General features: G+C 36.4%; 1 protein-coding gene across 1 annotated transcript; it reads left to right on the forward strand.

Moving 5' to 3' along the window:
- The first annotated feature begins 189 nt into the window (after positions 1-189).
- On the forward strand, positions 190-17,053 carry LOC149840943 (protein ENHANCED DISEASE RESISTANCE 2-like). The gene is made up of 3 exons (XM_090004592.1): positions 190-346; positions 14,360-15,341; positions 16,662-17,053. Coding segments are annotated over exons 2-3 (978 nt in total). The 5' UTR covers positions 190-346; positions 14,360-14,364; the 3' UTR covers positions 16,663-17,053.
- The last annotated feature ends 1,200 nt before the right edge of the window (positions 17,054-18,253 follow it).

Consider the following 18,253-nt stretch of genomic DNA (forward strand, 5'->3'; position numbering starts at 1 on the left):
GAAAGACCACGAGACGCGTAATATGAGCTATCTAACTAAGAGAGGACAAAGATGTCATTTAGACATGTACCGCTTTCTGTAAATAGCGGGAGCGTTGGTCTGCTTTTCGTAAATTACTCGATAAAAATGGCATATTCTTCACAGGCAAACCGCCTTCTTAGAGAGAGAAAGGAGTTGCACACAGGAAAAGAAAAGGGGCTGCCTGCCTTCCTTAAGGGGGCCCATGTGAAGCCCACTACTCTCTCTCTCTTCATTGTTTATGAACTTAGATCCCTTTTTTCCCTCTTAATTCTGAAGTTTTTGCATGAAAAGAGCTTGTGGATACCTCATAACACAGTAAGGGGAGGTAAATATTGCTTTCTTTTGTTTCTTAAATGCCATATCTTCTACTTTTACAGGTGGAATTTGTTGTGTTTTCCCTTTTGCTTTTGTTTTGCTCGCCTGGATTCGTAATGGAACTGAGGTTAGATGAGTTTCTTATGATCCTCAAAAGCTTAGATTTGATAATGGGGTGAAAGTTGTCAGGAAATTTTAGTTGGTATTTTCACCATCATTTTTCCTTTTTCTTTTCTTTTTTCCCCCGTGATTGGAGAGCTTAACTTATTCCATGGGGTTTTGTTTTGGTGGTTGAATTTTCACCTTGGGTGTTGTTTCTTTTACTAATGAATTGACGGGTGGTGTGAAATTGGTATCTTTTTTGGTTAGTTGCGGTCTGTAGGATGTTTTAGTATGTAATGGATAGGTCTTTTTATATATAAACTGTGGATTTGGGTGATAGTTATGGATTAGATTTGAGAATTCTCTTTGCTTTGGATAAAGTACGAGGGATCTTTGATGAATTGCTTGGATTTTAGGCTCTTCTTTTTCCTTATATTTGATGGAATTTATCAGAAATAATGCTCTTATGAAATCCATGAACTGTAGATTTTCTATTTCTTTTTCTTTGGCCGTTTGGTTAGTCAGAAGGTAGTTATTTCCTTTTTCTAATTATGAGATTTACATGGATAGTTCCATCCTAATATTTTTTTGTGTTTATTGTCCCTTCCATTCAAATTTTCTAGTTGTGATTCTTCGTTTTTATCGGAGGAGGATCTGATATTGCACTGTTTTGCTTCCATTTCGTGTCAAGGAACGTATTTCTTGTTTTTCAACGTTGAAATCATTCATTGTATTTGAATCAAATTGTCAGTCTCGGGTTTTATGTCCTTTTTCCTAATTTAGGCGGGGCTATGTTGGTTTTGATGGTGGTGATGGTGGGGAAGGGTGGTATTTGATTGGACATGGTTCTGATATGGCTGTTGGTCTGTTTGGCTGATTCGGGTTGCTTGCCTTTTTTTGGTTGGTTAGGTTTAGGATGTATGTTTCTGTGGTATCATGTGCAATTTCATGTTATCAGCAGTTTGCATTGCAAATATGCAGTTCTTTTACGGGTACAAATGGAAGTAGAGCACTAATCTCCACCAACTTGAGTTGCTCGTTGAGTTTTGCGGATATGGCCGTTTATTTTTAGGAACTTCCCTTCTTTTAAAACTTGTGCTATTTTTCTTTTCATCTTAATTTGTTATCATGTAGCAATTTTCAGGAAGCCAATATTGTTTTATTTCTTTCTTTTATTTTTTTCCATGTTTCATGTTGCTGAGCAAGTAACTTTTGCTTCATTTGCATAGGACCTCGGAACATGTAACGTCTCTAAAAAATCTAACCTTTTTAAAACTTTCCCAAACCCAAAATTTTGATAAAAAATTAAAACTTTCTATTTATTATAAAAAATTACATGTTTCCCCAAAGTAATATACCAACATGTTCGTCTATGACCACATTCTAACCGTTCTAAATACTAGACGACCCACCTGAGCGCAAACGCGAGTGTATATTAGCCTCTCAGTATCATATCCAGTACGGAATCATCCATAAACACAACTCAGTTGAGGTCATTACTTTAAGGATTCTTACAAGTGAAAAAATGCGGAAGGCGAAATTTATTTAAGGTTTGAGACAATTGAAGAGTTACATAAAGATTTAAAGTTTTCAAACCACAAGCATAACCAATGCGAAAATGAAATGACCGAGTTAAGAATTATTCTTATTCCAAAATATTACAATTATTAAAAGTTAAAGATCCAAACATAAAAAGTTAAATATTGACAAGTTTATAACCATCCAAAATTGTTTGGGTTGTCCAAGGATCGTAGTAGGTAAGAGTGGAGCCTTTAACCGCGCAACAATCCGAGTTTTGCTTCAATCCTCCATGAGGTTCTCTGTAATATTATAGGGCATCAACCACTTGCCCGTAGAAAACCAAAGCTAAACTTAGAGAATACAAACCAAGTTGTAATGGTACAATTAAAGTGTAATTCCCATCATTTTAAAAATGAGAGTCGAGAGAATACACATCAAAACATGTACATGATATTTAATCACATTTATCATCATTTATTTCAAAGCATTCGTAATTACGTAAGTTGTCTGCATGAAACTCAAACTCATATTCATTTTCATTCATGGCATTCAACATTACAATCATTCATATCCATGACAAGTGTTCGCATAAATGAATGAGAATTCACAATTCATAGCATGTTTCGAAGTGAAGTAAGATACAACAGTTCATGAAAACGTAAACATTCACTTTCTTTATCTTAAAAAAAAAATATGCTCATGTCCAACTTATGACTAAGACATGTATTATCTAAATTATAAATTCACATGTCATTTCTCAAAACATTTATGCACTTTACATTCAAATATATAAATGGAACATGCTCTGGTTTGGCCTTTTTCATGTGTCTCACACACACAAGCACCTCACGTGCAACAACCAAGCGTGTGGTTTGCATCAACAGGTCAAATCACATGACCAACATAAACATGTCTTTTTCATTCACATGTAATAAATCATATGCAATAATCATGCAAACCTTAGTAGTCTTTACATGTTCACATTTATATATTTATACATATAATAACAATGATTTTAAAAATCTAATTAATTATTTATTTTGTTTATTCAGACCCATCTGATACAAAAGAGGGTATAGACATCAACAAACAACCACAAAAGTATTTATTATTCTATGTATTTTAATTGCCTTCCTATGACTTTACTGGTTCTTTCCCGAGCGATTAAACTCTGTAATGCAGCGGTTGGGAGAACGGACCCATGGTCTTAGGTCTTGGCCTACGCCAAACTAAAATCACCGGCGAACAAATCGGTCATGCATCCCTAACTCTGCAGAGCTATGATACTATCACTTATGATTCATTGGTAGACATGTCCCCTAACATCTGTAGGATGGGGACAAGAGGCGCCTTCAACATTCAAAAACTCAACATGTCCCACGAGGCTTGTACCACCCTTCCCTCTCTTGGGAGGACAAGAGATCGGGATGGACCCAGCCATCTCAGAGAGCCCGACTTCACCGACGAATCAAATGGACCCATGGTCCAGGGTTATCTTTATTATTAAGTTATAGGTCAAAGCCAAGTATTATTATCTCACAGGATAACCCTCTCATACCCTCGTGATATAAACAGTTCATGCTCTCTTGCATGACTAAATCAGTCTATGCCATATGATGCAACTTTTCTTAAAGGTATTTTTAAAAGAGATTTTTCATCAAAATTGTCAGTGCAAATCGTGCATCAAATCTTAAATTAACCGGTTCACACTAGTGGTAAAGTTGGGGTCAAACTCAGAGAACTGGTTTATAACTTTATACTCTACACAGAACAATTTTTATTGCCTTAAATAAAATGGACTACCCTATTACAGAGGTTCGGGCATAAATAAAATTATTACAACCCAATAAATTAAGTGGCTTGAGGCCCTAAAAAAATAAAATAAAGAAAAGTAAAGTAAAAATTTACAGGGCTCTTTCCCTCGCGATCTAGCTTCCTTTGTCCGCACGTGCACGGCCCTTGCTATCGCGTTCTAGTCAACAAGCTTGTACCCACCTGCAAAACACAAAACCACAAAACAAACGACACAACTAGACTACCTACTCTAGTCAATGTTAGTTACCTGAAATAACGATTAAATAAAAATTCTAGATATATCTAATTCTAAAGAAAAGGAAAATCTAAACTAACAAAAATAAATTTAACTAAGTTATATCTATAACTAGATTGCTGAAAAGGAATCCTAACCAACTGACACACACGACTCAGCTCAATCGTGCCCCTTTAAAGACTAATATGCTATTCAATGATCAGATTGGCACGGCAAATCTGTTGACCAAACTGGTCTGGCAATTAAGCTGGTATGGCAGCATGCTAGAATAGAGCTGCTCATACACTAGTTTGATCCCAGATTGGGACTGCATACGCTGGCCGATTGATTAGCAGATCTGTTAACAGATCTGATTGGATCGGACTGGCAGACCGAAAATGTATATAAAAGAAGATGCAAATTCGGCAGTCTGTTCAAGTTAACTCGGCTGGCAGCGAGCCGGTTTTAAAAAAAATATTTTGCAGACCAAATCTGCATTGCTGCTGCTGGCCGAATAGATCAGCACAAGAATATCACGCTAGTCTGGCCCAAAAATCAGCAGATTGAATCTGCACTACTGCAGCTTGGCTACCAGATTCGGCCTGGTTTTTAAAAAGAATGCAGACTTGATCTGCGTGATCGCTGGCCGAATAGGCTGATCTGCGCTGGGCTAACCAGATCGCAGATCAGCTTATTGTCTAATAGCCGGATCTGACCAGATTTGATCTAGTCAGATCAGGTGTGCCGAATAGGCAGTTCGGATCTGTACTGGCAGGCCTTGGCCTGGTCAAGGACTGATTAGGCCATATCAGGATCTTATCAACAGTGTCCGATCAGACCTGACAGATGTGCTGCATCAGATCTGTCACGGATCTGATCAGCAAATCTGATCTAATCTACGTATTCCTTTTCAACAATAATAATACTAAAAAACACTAACTATGACGCTGAAAATAATACAATCAAAACGAACAAATCTATGCCATGAACTAAGCTAAATAAAAAGTTAAAGAGAAGGGGGAGAAGAAGCGCACTTGGGGTTCGCCTCCGATGGATTGGGGAGAACAGAGCGGCCTTCCCTCCGCTAGCACACGTCACGCAACACCTCCAATAGAAAAGAAGAAAGCTCCCAACCGTTGAGGAAAAGGAAGAGCAAGGAAGAAGAAAAGGAGAGGAAAAATAAGATAGAGAAACTGTGAAAGTATCTCCAACAAGATACTAATATCAAGACCTTAATATTCTTGATATTGAACCCACCACGAAAGCACAATAAGAACACTTTAGAACACTTGTGCACAAAAAGCACAACCCACAAATAACTCACAAATGCACAAAGGCATAAAATAATGGAATCAATTTATTGAGAACTAGGGCTTTGACTCAAAGCCATGGAGAAATACAAAGGGGAGAACCCCTATTTATAACATCACTAAAGGGGGCCTTGGAGGGGCTCCACCCATAGTCGTTGGAGCTCCTCCAACGGTCACAAATGTGACCGTTGGAGAGGGCCCAACGACTATGTTGGTGGGCCCCCCAAGGTACCTTTTAGGTACACATCCAAAAAGAAATAAAAGGAACAAAAAGAAAAATAAAAGAAAATAATTACAGTCACATCCGAAAAGTGAATGTGCGCAAAAATAGGGAAAAGACTAAACTACCCTTATGACAAAATAAATAGAAATATATATTTTATATATATATATTTGAGTAGATACATATACATATATATTAATATATGTATATGTATTACCATATATATATAAAATATATATCTTACATTGTATGATTAATGTACATAATTTAACACCCCCCCTCAAACTTAGGGCAGGATGACCGAGAGTTTGCTAAGAAGGAAGTTGAAGCACGGAGCACACAAGGCTTTAGTGAAGAAGTCTGCCAACTGATACTCGGACGTGACATATGGAAGGTCAATGATTCCTTGAAGATACGCCTCCCGAACATAGTGACAGTCCATCTCGATATGTTTAGTCCGCTCATGAAAAGTGTGATTTTTAGCAATATAAATCGCACTTTTGTTGTCACAGCAAAGCTTGGTAGGCCCTTCAATTTTGATTCCCATATCTTCCAGCAACTGATGAATCCAAACAATTTCCATGGTAGTAGTTGCCATGGCACGATATTCAGCTTCAGTTGATGATAGAGATACCTTTTGCTGCTTCTTGCATCTCCATGAGATCAATGAGTCTCCTAAGAAAACACAAAAACCAGTGGTGGAGTGACGGTTATTTGGGTCACCTCCCCAATCAGAGTCAGTATAAGCAATTAATTTTAACTCAGAACAGGAAGACAAAAAAACTCCCTTATTAATAGTGTGCTTTAGGTATCTCACGACACACAAGATAGCACCCATGTGAACAGAAGTTGGTGCATGCTGAAATTGACTTGCCGTATGCACCGCATGTGAGATATCTGGTCTGGTGATACTTAGATACATCAACGAGCCTACTAGTTGCTTGTAGGGAGTAGGATCGGAGAGAGGAACACCATCATCAATCTTCATTTTTGCTCCTACTATAGCAGGAGTTTCACAAACTTTATCATCTGTAATACCTGACCTGTCAATAATCTCAGATGCAAGCTTAGTTTGAGACAAAAAATACCCTCTATGAGAGTATGCAACCTCAATACCCAGAAAATAAGTTAAGAAACCCAAATCAGTCATTTCAAACTTATTCTTTAATATGGACTTTATGCTTTTAATCCCTTTAGAATCACTCCCAGTAATAAGCATGTCATCCACATATAGCAACAGAATAACAATCCCTGTATTAGACTTTCTAACAAACAAAGCAGTATCAGTAAAGCATGATGAAAAACCATTATCTAACATCACAGAGTTAAACCTATCATACCAAGCTTTGGGAGCTTGTTTTAAACCATACAGTGCTTTCCGAAGACGAAGCACTTTCCCTTTAGGATACTCCATTCCAGGAGGAGCATCCATATATACTTCTTCGTTTAGATCTCCGTTTAAAAACGCATTCTTAACATCCATCTGATAGATGTTCCATTTGTTTATTGAAGCAACAGTTATAAGACATCGGACGGTGACCATCCGAGCAACGGGGGGGCAAAAGTCTCCTCATAGTCAATCCCATATTTTTGACCATACCCTTTTGCAACTAAGCGGGCCTTATATCTCTCAAGAGACCCATCACACTTAGTTTTGACTTTAAACACCCATCTACACCCTATTGCTTTCTTATCTTTAGGAAGGTCTTGAAACTCCCAGGTTTTTGCTTTCTTTAGGGCTTCAAGTTCATTGTTCATAGCAACTATCCATTCTGGGTATTTACGTGCTTCCTCAAAATCCCTAGGTTCTATGTACGAGTGAATGACGCTTAGACATGCTCTATATTTTGGTGAAAAAGACTCATATGAGATGAACCTAGAAGGGGGTTTTCTTGATCTTTCGGTCCTACGAAGATTTCCTTCACTTGAAGGGGTAGACCCACTATCATATCTTTCGAGGGCACTTCTAAAAGTACTCCTATCTCTATGAGAGTAGGTTATAGGATCTCTATGTGGTTCTTCATTAATGAGTTGATCAGTATGAGTTTCAACATTTAGATTTGTTTCATCATCGCTAGTATCATCATCTTCAGTTAATAAATCAAACAGAAAAGAATAATCTATATTCTCATCATTAGTTTCAAGTTTTTCGAAACCACTAACATTTTCCAAGAAGCTTACATTTCTGGAAACATAAAGTTTATCACTCTTAACATCATAACAGCGAAAACCTTTATGAGTTTCAGAGTAACCAAGAAAGGCACAAGGAATGGCCTTAGGGGAGAGTTTGTCATTTTTATCAGTAAGGACAAAACATTTACATCCAAAAACCCTTAACCTGCTATAATCAGGTTCTTTTTCGTATAATTTTTCAAACGGAGAAATCTTATTCAAGTTTTTAGATGGAAGTCTATTTATGAGATAGACAGAGGTAAGAGCGGCCTCCGCCCAGAGTTTTTTCGGTATATTTTGAGAAATGAGCAAAGTTCGTGTGGTTTCAATAATATGCCTATGTTTCCGTTCAGCCAACCCATTTTGTTGGGGGGTTTTGGGACAAGATTTTTGATGAAGAATTCCATAGTTTTCAAGATAGCTTTTAAATTCATTGGAAAGGTATTCGCCACCCGAATCGGTTCTAAAAATTTTCAAATTTCCATTGAATTGATTTAAAACCATCATATGAAATGTTTTGAAAGTTGAAAAAACTTCATATTTATGTTTAAGAAAATATATCCAACTAAACCTAGTGAAATCATCCACAAAGATAACATAGTACGAAAAACCTCCCTTGGATATCACCGGAGCTGGACCCCATACATCGGAGTGAACGATTTCAAAAGGTTTTGTTGTAAACATGGATCTTTGAGGAAAATGAAGACTTCTCATTTTTCCAAGAATACATTCATTACAAACAAAATTTTCATTACAAAGATGCTTAACAAAAGGCAAATAAGAGATTTTAACAATGTTGGGATGACCCAATCTCTTATGCCATACATGAATATCTTTGTTTTGAGCAACATTACAAAATTGATTCTTGGGAATTTTAAGAAAATCAACATAGTAGAGGTCTCCTCTCCTAGAGCCTTCCCCAATCAATTTCCCGGACTGGCGATCCTGTATCCAACATTTATTAGAAGAGAACTTTATATCGCAACCATAGTCCGAGAGTTGAGAAACGAAAAGTAAATTTAAGTTTAGTTTTGGAATAAGATGAATTTTTGGGATAAAAAAATCTTGTTTTTCAAAATTACCCATTCCTTTAATTTCAAGAGGGGTTCCATCCGCGGTTGAGACAAAAGATGGAAGGCGATTTTCAGAATACAACAACTACGCCTTCATCCCAAAACAATTGGGGTCAGCGATATGAACCAAAAAAGAAATTCATTTTGGGTCTTCCACATGAATCCTTTTCCTCCAATCATTTCTATCCAACGCCATGTCCTCGGTGAGGTTCAAAGCATTCATATCCTTTCCTATCATCTCCATCCAAGTCTTCCTAGGCCTACCCCGACCTCTTTTAACTAATATATTTTCCCATTTCTCCAACCTTCTAACTGGAGCATCATTAGGCCTTCGCCGAATATGTCCAAACCACCGTAAACGATTCTCTCGCATCTTATTTTCAATGGGTGCAACACCTACCTTCTTACGTATCTCTTCGTTCCGAATCTTATCTTTTATTGTATTTCCACACATCCATCTAAGCATCCACATCTCAGCTACACTCATTTTTTGAATATGATGTCTCTTGGCAGCCCAACATTCCGTACCATATAGTAAAGCGGGTCTAATAGTCGTCCTATAAAACTTTCCCTTCAACCGCAATGGCATTCTATGACCGTTGGAGAGGGCCCAACGACTATGTTGGTGGGCCCCCCAAGGTACCTTTTAGGTACACATCCAAAAAGAAATAAAAGGAACAAAAAGAAAAATAAAAATAAAAATAAAAGAAAAATAATTACAGTCACATCCAAAAAGTGAATGTGCGCAAAAATAAGGGAAAGACTAAACTACCCTTATGACAAAATAAATAGAAATATATATTTTATATATATATTTGAGTAGATACATATACATATATATTAATATATGTATATGTATTACCATATATATATAAAATATATATCTTACATTATATGATTAATGTACATAATTTAACAGAAACTAGAAGGGAGAGGGGCGGGAACTCCAATGAGGGAAAGACAGCCCCTCCTTTCTAAACATGATATTTATAATGTTAAGTTAGGGTTAGAGGGATGTTTTAGCAATTATTCTAAAAAAGTTTCCTGATTTTCAATAATTTCACAAAACCTTTTCTTTCAAAAATTATTTTCTAAAAGCTTGTTAATGAAAACTAAACTTTTCTAAAAAACTCAAGTGGGTCCAAACTTGTTTATTTTTTTCTGTAATTGAGAACAAAAACTACCTTGTAGGACAATGCACAAATATCAGTTAAACATGTGTTTTTAATGCTAGTTTCGCATAAAATCATGTATATAAAATGTATAAAATTATGCATAAATTATGCATGATCACCATATGCATGACTTAATCTTACATGTGCCCATGCATGTACATGACATAATCATTTTCATTTTCATGCATGATCCTATCCTGTTATAATTTAAACTACACATGTTCTTATGCATGATTCATTTCTAACATGCTTTCATATATGAATCGAATTTAACACGCTTTATGCATGATTCTCTTACATGAGTTACTATGCATGTACATGTCATAAAAGATTTCATTTTTCATGCATAATGTATATCACAACATAATTCGCACACAAACATGACATACACTAACACACATTCACATTCACGTCCATGATACATTTATTTTATGATATGCAATCATGTTACGTGCTTCATGTACAAGATATGCTTCATTTAGTTATTAATTCAGATAGGCATTCAATACAATCATGTCAAACACATTAAGTTATGCACTCATACATTTTACACAATGCATGCTCAAACATGTACCTACAACAAACACACTCCATATCCAGCTAACTAAAATCATGACAAACATGATCTCCAACTACAAAAATAAAATCACTTCTATTCTCATGCATTCAAATCATGCTCAACATGATCTTCGAACTATAGTCATAACAGTCCTAGATATCAACAACTAAGTGAGTGTGTGAGTAGGAAGGTGTTACATACAATGAAGTAAATATAAGGTGTGATGCATTTGCATCACCTACTTACCACATGTATTTACCCGATTTGCATTTTTTTGTATTACATTCATGGTGCATGGCATTTCTAGCCGCAAGCGATACTTAGCATTAAGTATCATATATCCCATTTTTTTGTACCTGCAAATCAATTAATCATAGTGCAATATATTTACCTATAAACATTTTTTACCATTACAACTAAACTACTAATATAATCTAAGTACATTTCAAATTTCTAACATGAACTTAGCTAGGCAATAATTCATACTCGACATAGTACTGAAATATATTAGATTGCTATTGAACAACAAGAATTTACATTCTATAAGTCTAGCTTAGGAATCCTACCTTTGCAATGCGATGTAAGAAGTAGCGGAACTCGAAAACTAAAAAGTCCCTTGAAGAACTGCAACTGATTTGCCGCGTAGGCAAAACACCGAACACTTGGTGCGCAACACCCAGCGAAGAACTCCAAAACAAATTCGCTAGCTCTCCTCTTACAATGAGAGAGCGCTACAGTACTACACAAACAATGATAACTTTTATCTAAATATGCTTTCGCATACGCGCGACAAAAATCAAAATGTAAATCGGTAACCCGATTGGCAAAAACCGCGAAGCAACACACTAACAATTCCAAAACAAGATTGGACAGTTGTGTGGAGCAACACCACGGGATGCACGTTGTCCAATGCATCACCGCAGTGATGGCACTAAAAATGAGGTACCCAATTCCAAAAAAATATTTATATTCCTTTGGGAATCAAATCCAAAACAAGGAAACCACGTTGGGAAATATTGGCAAAGCGAAGGGTACCCCTGCTGCCATGCGACAACAGCTCTACACGATTCCCAATGTTAGGAATCGAGCATGCAAACCAAGGCTTGAGCATAACTTTAACACACAGAGCTCATCCATAAGACCCACAAAGCCTTAATCAACCCGAAAAATAATAGAGACTACAACAACTAAAACAAAGGCCAAATACCAAACCCTGGCTTCAACCATACGGATAAAAGAAATCCCACGTAATGCGAAACAAAATGTCGAACCCTAAATACCTAACTCCTTTAGAACAAAATTGAGTATATTAAAAGGAGAATAAAGAAATACAGATTCAGATTCGATGCAGTAGAACCTAAATTATAAAACCCTAGAAATCCCAAAACGAAAACAAAAAAGAGAAAACAGAGGGAATAGAACCATATGCAATGTTCTGGAGTGCAAAAATTTCCGGTTTATCACAACGGAAGGATGGTTCAAATGCATTGCGACCATTCCGACAAATGGTGGGTTGCGGACATTACAAAATGATGCGTAAAGCACAAAATGCTCATTAGAGAGAAGCAATACATGACTACGGTGAATGGCACAACAAAAGTAGTAAAACCCTTCATAGCATCACCGAACCCCAAAGAGAGAGAGAGGACTCACAAAGCGCGTGGACAGATGGGGTTTCGGTGGTAGTGATCATGTGACTCCCGGCGGGTGGGCGCTTGAACCGAAGAAAAAGAGGGTGAGTCCCGGCGACGACGATGGCAGTTCGCGGCGATGGCGCAGGTGCTTCTGGTCGACGCTCGAACAGAGGAAAAGAAGAAGGAGAAGAAAGGAGAAGAAGACGGTCGACGGTGATGGAGGTCACGACCGCGACACAGGGTCGGTCTCCGGCCGGTGTACAAATGGGGAAGAGAAGAAGGTGAGGCAGCTGGGTTTGGGGGAAAACAAGGAGAAGAGAAGATGAGAGAAGGGGGAGGGTCGGGCACCCTTGCCCTTCCCCTTTTTGCGTGAATGTAGTTGGATCAGAAACCGGACCCAAACCGGGTTGGATTCGGACCCAAACCAAAAGACATAAAGAAAACATAATAATAAGGAATAAAAATTAAAAGAAAAAACCTAAACCTATTTAACGAATAATAATCTATTTTTAGACAAAAATTCTATTTTACAACAAAGCCATGATAAAAAAAATTAAAATATAACATATTTGTGTTATTGTGAAGAATCTTTAAAATTTTATGTTTGGGTCGATCTAGTTGGGTCAAACCCGTATAGAGTTCGGATCTTTTTTGAAATTCTTAATTTTTTTCCAAATTTGTTTCTTACATTTTATAGTTCAAGGGTTTTTAGTATTTTTTAAAAATAATAATTTATTCAATTAAAACATTTTCCGTGATTAATTTTATGACCAAAATACCCCTTTTTAGAAATGATCCTGAAAACCATTAAAATGTGTCTTGTTAAGTTCGAAACACCTCAAAAACCCCTAAATGAGTTTGTGGCTCTTTAAAACAATTAATTTTCATGATCATTTGAATATTTTGTCTGAAGAAATTCTTTAAATGACTATTTTACCTTTACTGGTCAGAAAGATATAATTAGGCGTATAAAATACCCAAAATTGACATTTAAATGATAGAAACACATTTTTAACTCGAAGGTAAAGCTAATTCTTTATTCATTTAAAATCTCCAAAAATTTACAGGTTTTACCGAACACCAATCAACAGGCATAAAAATTTAACTGGAATAAATGCATGCCATTCTTTGGTACCTGGGGGAATATGTGTCTTTGTTCCTGATAAACATTTGCAGCTTCTTTGTGGGAAATTTTAGAGTCAAGATTTGCTGAGTTTCTGCATGATTCAGCTTCATATAGCATTGATCTAGTCCACCTGTGCAATTCTCGTGGCTTTTTGGAAGTTACCTAACCTTTACAAAGAATATTATTATTCGTGGATAAAGAGTCCTTCCTTTCTGTTGGCCCAGTATCATTTCTATTTGATACCATTTACTAGTTTTTAGACATGCACTATGAGGAAGTGCATGTTAGTTTACTACGAGATAGTTGCTAGGTTTTATAGTGTACACTCAAGGGCTAGAACTATTCTTCAATCTTTTAATTCCTAAACATCTAGCTATATCATTATTATAACATGATGTATAAACCATATTAAAATTTCATTGCATAACACATACCTGCACAAATGCACCCATGCATGCATGTGCACACACACACACACAATTTTCTGCTGTCATGTTGGGGAAAAAAGCCCACAATTTCCCGCTGCCATGGGTAAAGGTATGGCAGTTTTCTTCCAGAAAGCTGCCTCATTTTTGTTAATTCCCTGAAAGGCCTTGATATTGTAGACATGACAACACCATGATGTTGGTTTGATCTTTTAGATTCTATTCTTGGTCACAAACATCTTCAAATACATCTGGGTCTGTCTCCTTATTACCAACATGGTGATATGTTACACTTTGCTAATTTGCTTCTATGCTATCAAATGAGCTGGATGGTACATACATACTATCTTTAACCAAGGGGACCTCAGGTCGAATCCTGAAGGGCTATTCCTATTCTCCAGCTTCACTGCTTCACCCAAGAAAAGGAAAAAAGGGGAGTGTAATACACATTGTGTATGTGGTGGGTTGTCCATTTCACATGCTGTCCTTTTATTCTTTTTTTTTTGTTCTAGGTGCTCTTAGTACTTTTTTGCTTTCTAGAGTACCAAAGCTGCTTATGTTTCTCTTATCAGCATGATGTTTTTAACATAAGATTCTGCTGAGAAAGAGGACAGACATGATGTGCTGATGTTCTTCTCCTTTCCATTGTTTTTGATGTCCTTTTGTTTTTGTAGGTTGAATGGAGGATTTTGAAAATGAGAATGAGCTCGAGTGGATTGAAAGGGTGAAATCGGAAGGAGATGTTCCAGTGCTTGAACCAGATAATTGCCCCAATGGTTGGGCCACTCCACCAGGAGATGCGTTTATGGTCAGGGGTCCTGAATATTTTTCTACCAAGGTTAAAATTCCTGCAGGAGACTGCCTATTGAAACCATTGGGATTTGATTGGATCAGAGGGCAGACTAAAATTAGTGAGGTTCTAAACAATCCAAACTGTCGTGTGGCAAAAGCGGTTGCTGATGCTGCAGCTTCTGGCCAAAATCCGTTTGTTTGGGCATTCAATCTTCAGGTTCCAAGTAAAGATAATTATAGTGCAGTTGCATATTTTGTGAGCCTAGACCCTATTGAAGAAGGGTGTCTCATGGATCGATTTCTCAAGGGAGATGATTCATTTAGAAATGCAAGGTTTAAATTAATAGCCAACATTGTCAAGGGGCCATGGATAGTGAGAACAGCAGTTGGTGAGCAGGCCATATGCATACTTGGGCGAGCAGTTGCTTGCAAGTATTATATTGGAGAGAATTTTATTGAAATTGATGTAGATATTGGATCCTCAATTATTGCAAATGCCATAGTGCATCTAGCTTTTGGTTATATCACGACTTTGACTGTTGATTTAGCATTTCTAATAGAGAGTCAGACAGAAGAAGAGCTCCCAGAGAGGATCTTAGGAGCTGTGAGGTTCTCAGAATTGGATCCTGCTTCTGCAGGGGTGTATGAACCACCATGTGATGAAGGTGCTGAGATTTCACAGGCATCTCTTGGTTCTAGATTGTGGAAATCAATTGGCCAAGGCTTCTCTAATATCCTACATACAGGTGGTCAAGATGGTGATGCCTTGACCAAGATAAATGCTAACAGCCATGCCTATGAAAATGAAGATAAAGATGAAGATGAAGATGAAGATGAAGATGAAGATGAAGGTAGTCTTAAATGGTAAGCATTGAAATTGATCTCTTTCTGTGGTAGTTTGTCCAATAATTTTCTAAAAAATATTCAGTATGTAACTGCATATGTTTGTGATTGGGTTAGGTGTATTCTCTGAATGTATCTGCATAATTGCATGTGTGTGCACACTCTTGTGCATGTCTGCATGAATGCAAAAGCATCTGAGCTATAACTTTTTCAAATTGTGGTAGAAGATAGTTTTAAAATTCTCCACCCCAACTTTTGGTATCAAGTATCAACTTCCTTTAAGCAGGGATGATTTTGTTTGAGTCAACTTTACATTATCCCATGAAAAAGGGAACTTTACATTAGTTTGTGAAGGAAAGGATGCTTTTGTTTGAGGCAACTTTGCATTAGTTTGTTCCCTTCTAAAAAAAACCTTCACAGTGTGAAGGTAAAGTATAGGGTAGTGGTTTTTGCTGTTTTGCTATTTGGCATAGAAGAACATTTTTGCTTGTGTTTGCCGATTCCAACCTGAATGTAGTAATTCTTTTGAGAAACCAGGGTTACCAGAAACTCTACTTTCATGTGGGGAACTCGTTTATGGGGAAACTGTTTCTGAAACCGGAAACCTAGCATCTCCAAAACTTGTGGAAAACTTTTAAAAATGCATGGGAAACCCATTTCCCATCAAATGAGGAACTCATTTCCCGTATTTAGGAAACATGTTTCCAAATGTTTCTTGATTGTTTCCCTTAAATAAGAATTTTCTTCTTCCAATAAAAAGTTGGAATACACACGTTATTCAAAATTTTAATTATTTGTTTTAGAAACTAAATTTTGTTTAGACTTTTAATATTAAGAACATAATATATTGGATAAAATTGAGAAATTTCAGAAGTTAATGTAACTGCATTATTTTTTCTTATTTCTTGATTCTATCAAACATATGTTGCATTTAAATACTTTATTAATAATATTTAATTTTTTATTAAAAGTAAGCTGACTATGCACGTGTTTATATTAAAATATAATGAATTTTATAGTAGTTTTATAGCTGTAGTCAATGTAATCATGTATTTTATTAAAAAATAAATTATTAATTCTTATTAGTTATCATAATTAAAGAAGTAAAGTTTGTATATCCTCAATATTTGCATTTTTTCTCGGCGTGCACACGCACACACACACATATATATATAGCATGTTGCTCGATTTGGTTTATGTTAGCTGTAGGGGGCACTGGTATAAATGGGCATTAATATGCTTGTCGTTGCTCATCATGAGAATACCAAAGAAATGTTCTCTAGGTTTCCCGCAGAAACCTTGGTTTTAGTTTTGTATTAACTTCCTGCAACTTATATGCAGAACAAATAATTACCTGGCTGGCGTGGTTTCAACTGCTTCCATGAAAGACTTGTAACAGCGTATATCCCCTACTGAACATGGAATGGGCCTCCTGCAGCTAAAGAAAGAAGGGGGGGGGGGGCTCGCAGTTGGAAGATACCTCACAAATTGGTTGGTGATCGACATTCTTAGATTGCTCTTATATTTTGCTTCATTGCATTTATTGAATTGATTAGACCTCATGTAATATGCGACCAAAGGTATTATTGGCCTCTTTTTGTGAGCTCTATGCAATTTGTAACTTATGTGTTGCTCTTCTGCAGATTCTGAATCCAACCAGGTGAACTCTGATTATCTCTTTCATTATACCATTTTCTAGGATACTCATTAGTAAAATTGAGATTGTTGATAGTGTATTTGAAGAATGATTTGTTCTCCCAAATACTGAAACTTGGTATAACTAGCTAGCCTGTAAATAACATATTTGCCTTTGTATATGAATATTTCTATATCTGTAGCATTTGTAGCTTGAAACCCTTTTTTCTTAGTTAAAAACTTAAAATTGATATTATTTCTTACACCTATGATGTAATGGATACTTGAGCTGTAACAGCAAAAATAAATGTCTCCTGGCTGTCTTATTGTTTTGCTTACCTTGCAGTCTGGAATCCGAAGGATTCATAACTATGAGCTACCAGTTTGGTTTTCAAGGCAAAAAATGAAATAAGATCTACTAGTTTGAGCGGCGAAAAACAGAAAATTGGACCACACCTTAGACGTGATTACAACTTGTTGATAAATGGCTAAACTTGCTGATGTATGCACCTCAATCTCAATCCAGCACTCCTGATGAGGGTTAAAACATATATATATATATATATATATATATATATATATATATATATATATATATATATATATATATATATATATATATATATATATATATATATATATAAAATGAAAGCGAATGTGAAAAGTAGATGAAAATTTTGGCAGGTTTACTTTCGAATGCAATCATGATTAATGCATTAACTAAAACGAAAGCGTATGCGAAAACTGGATGTTAATTTTTTTTTGGCAGGTTTACTTCTGTATGGGATATCGGTGTTTAATATCATGATTAATGCATAAGTTTTGTTCGTATCATAACATTGTTATCTTGGTTGGGTATTGGATGTATCTTTAGGGAGCGTTTGATGACACGGTAAAAAAAGGTGTCTCAACTACTTTTTACCTCCAAAACGGCATAGACTCCACAAACCTATCAAACACGCTGAAAAGAGTTTCCCCTCTGTTTTGTCTTTTGAGGATTGAATATGTCAATCGATAAAAAGCACGGCCTTTTTTATCTGCGTATCAAACATGCCCTTGTTGTCTATAGTTTCCTGTCTGAACTCATCCGGACTAGATGTCCATGCTTAGAATGTGTTGGTTCTGGGTAAGGGATCCAATGTGGTCATATGGGCTCACAAATGGAATCCAAGGAGCCACAATTGATGGGCTCGTAACTCATGGGGAACACAAACGTATGCATTGAAAATGTATTAAAAAATATTAAATTTGAGATGTAAACGGCTACACCAAGAGAGGTTAAATTTCAGCTGCACATG

Source organism: Nuphar pumila, chromosome 4 (assembly GCF_984573655.1).
Source record: "Nuphar pumila chromosome 4, dmNupPumi1.hap1.1, whole genome shotgun sequence".
NCBI classification, from domain to species: Eukaryota; Viridiplantae; Streptophyta; class Magnoliopsida; order Nymphaeales; family Nymphaeaceae; genus Nuphar; species Nuphar pumila.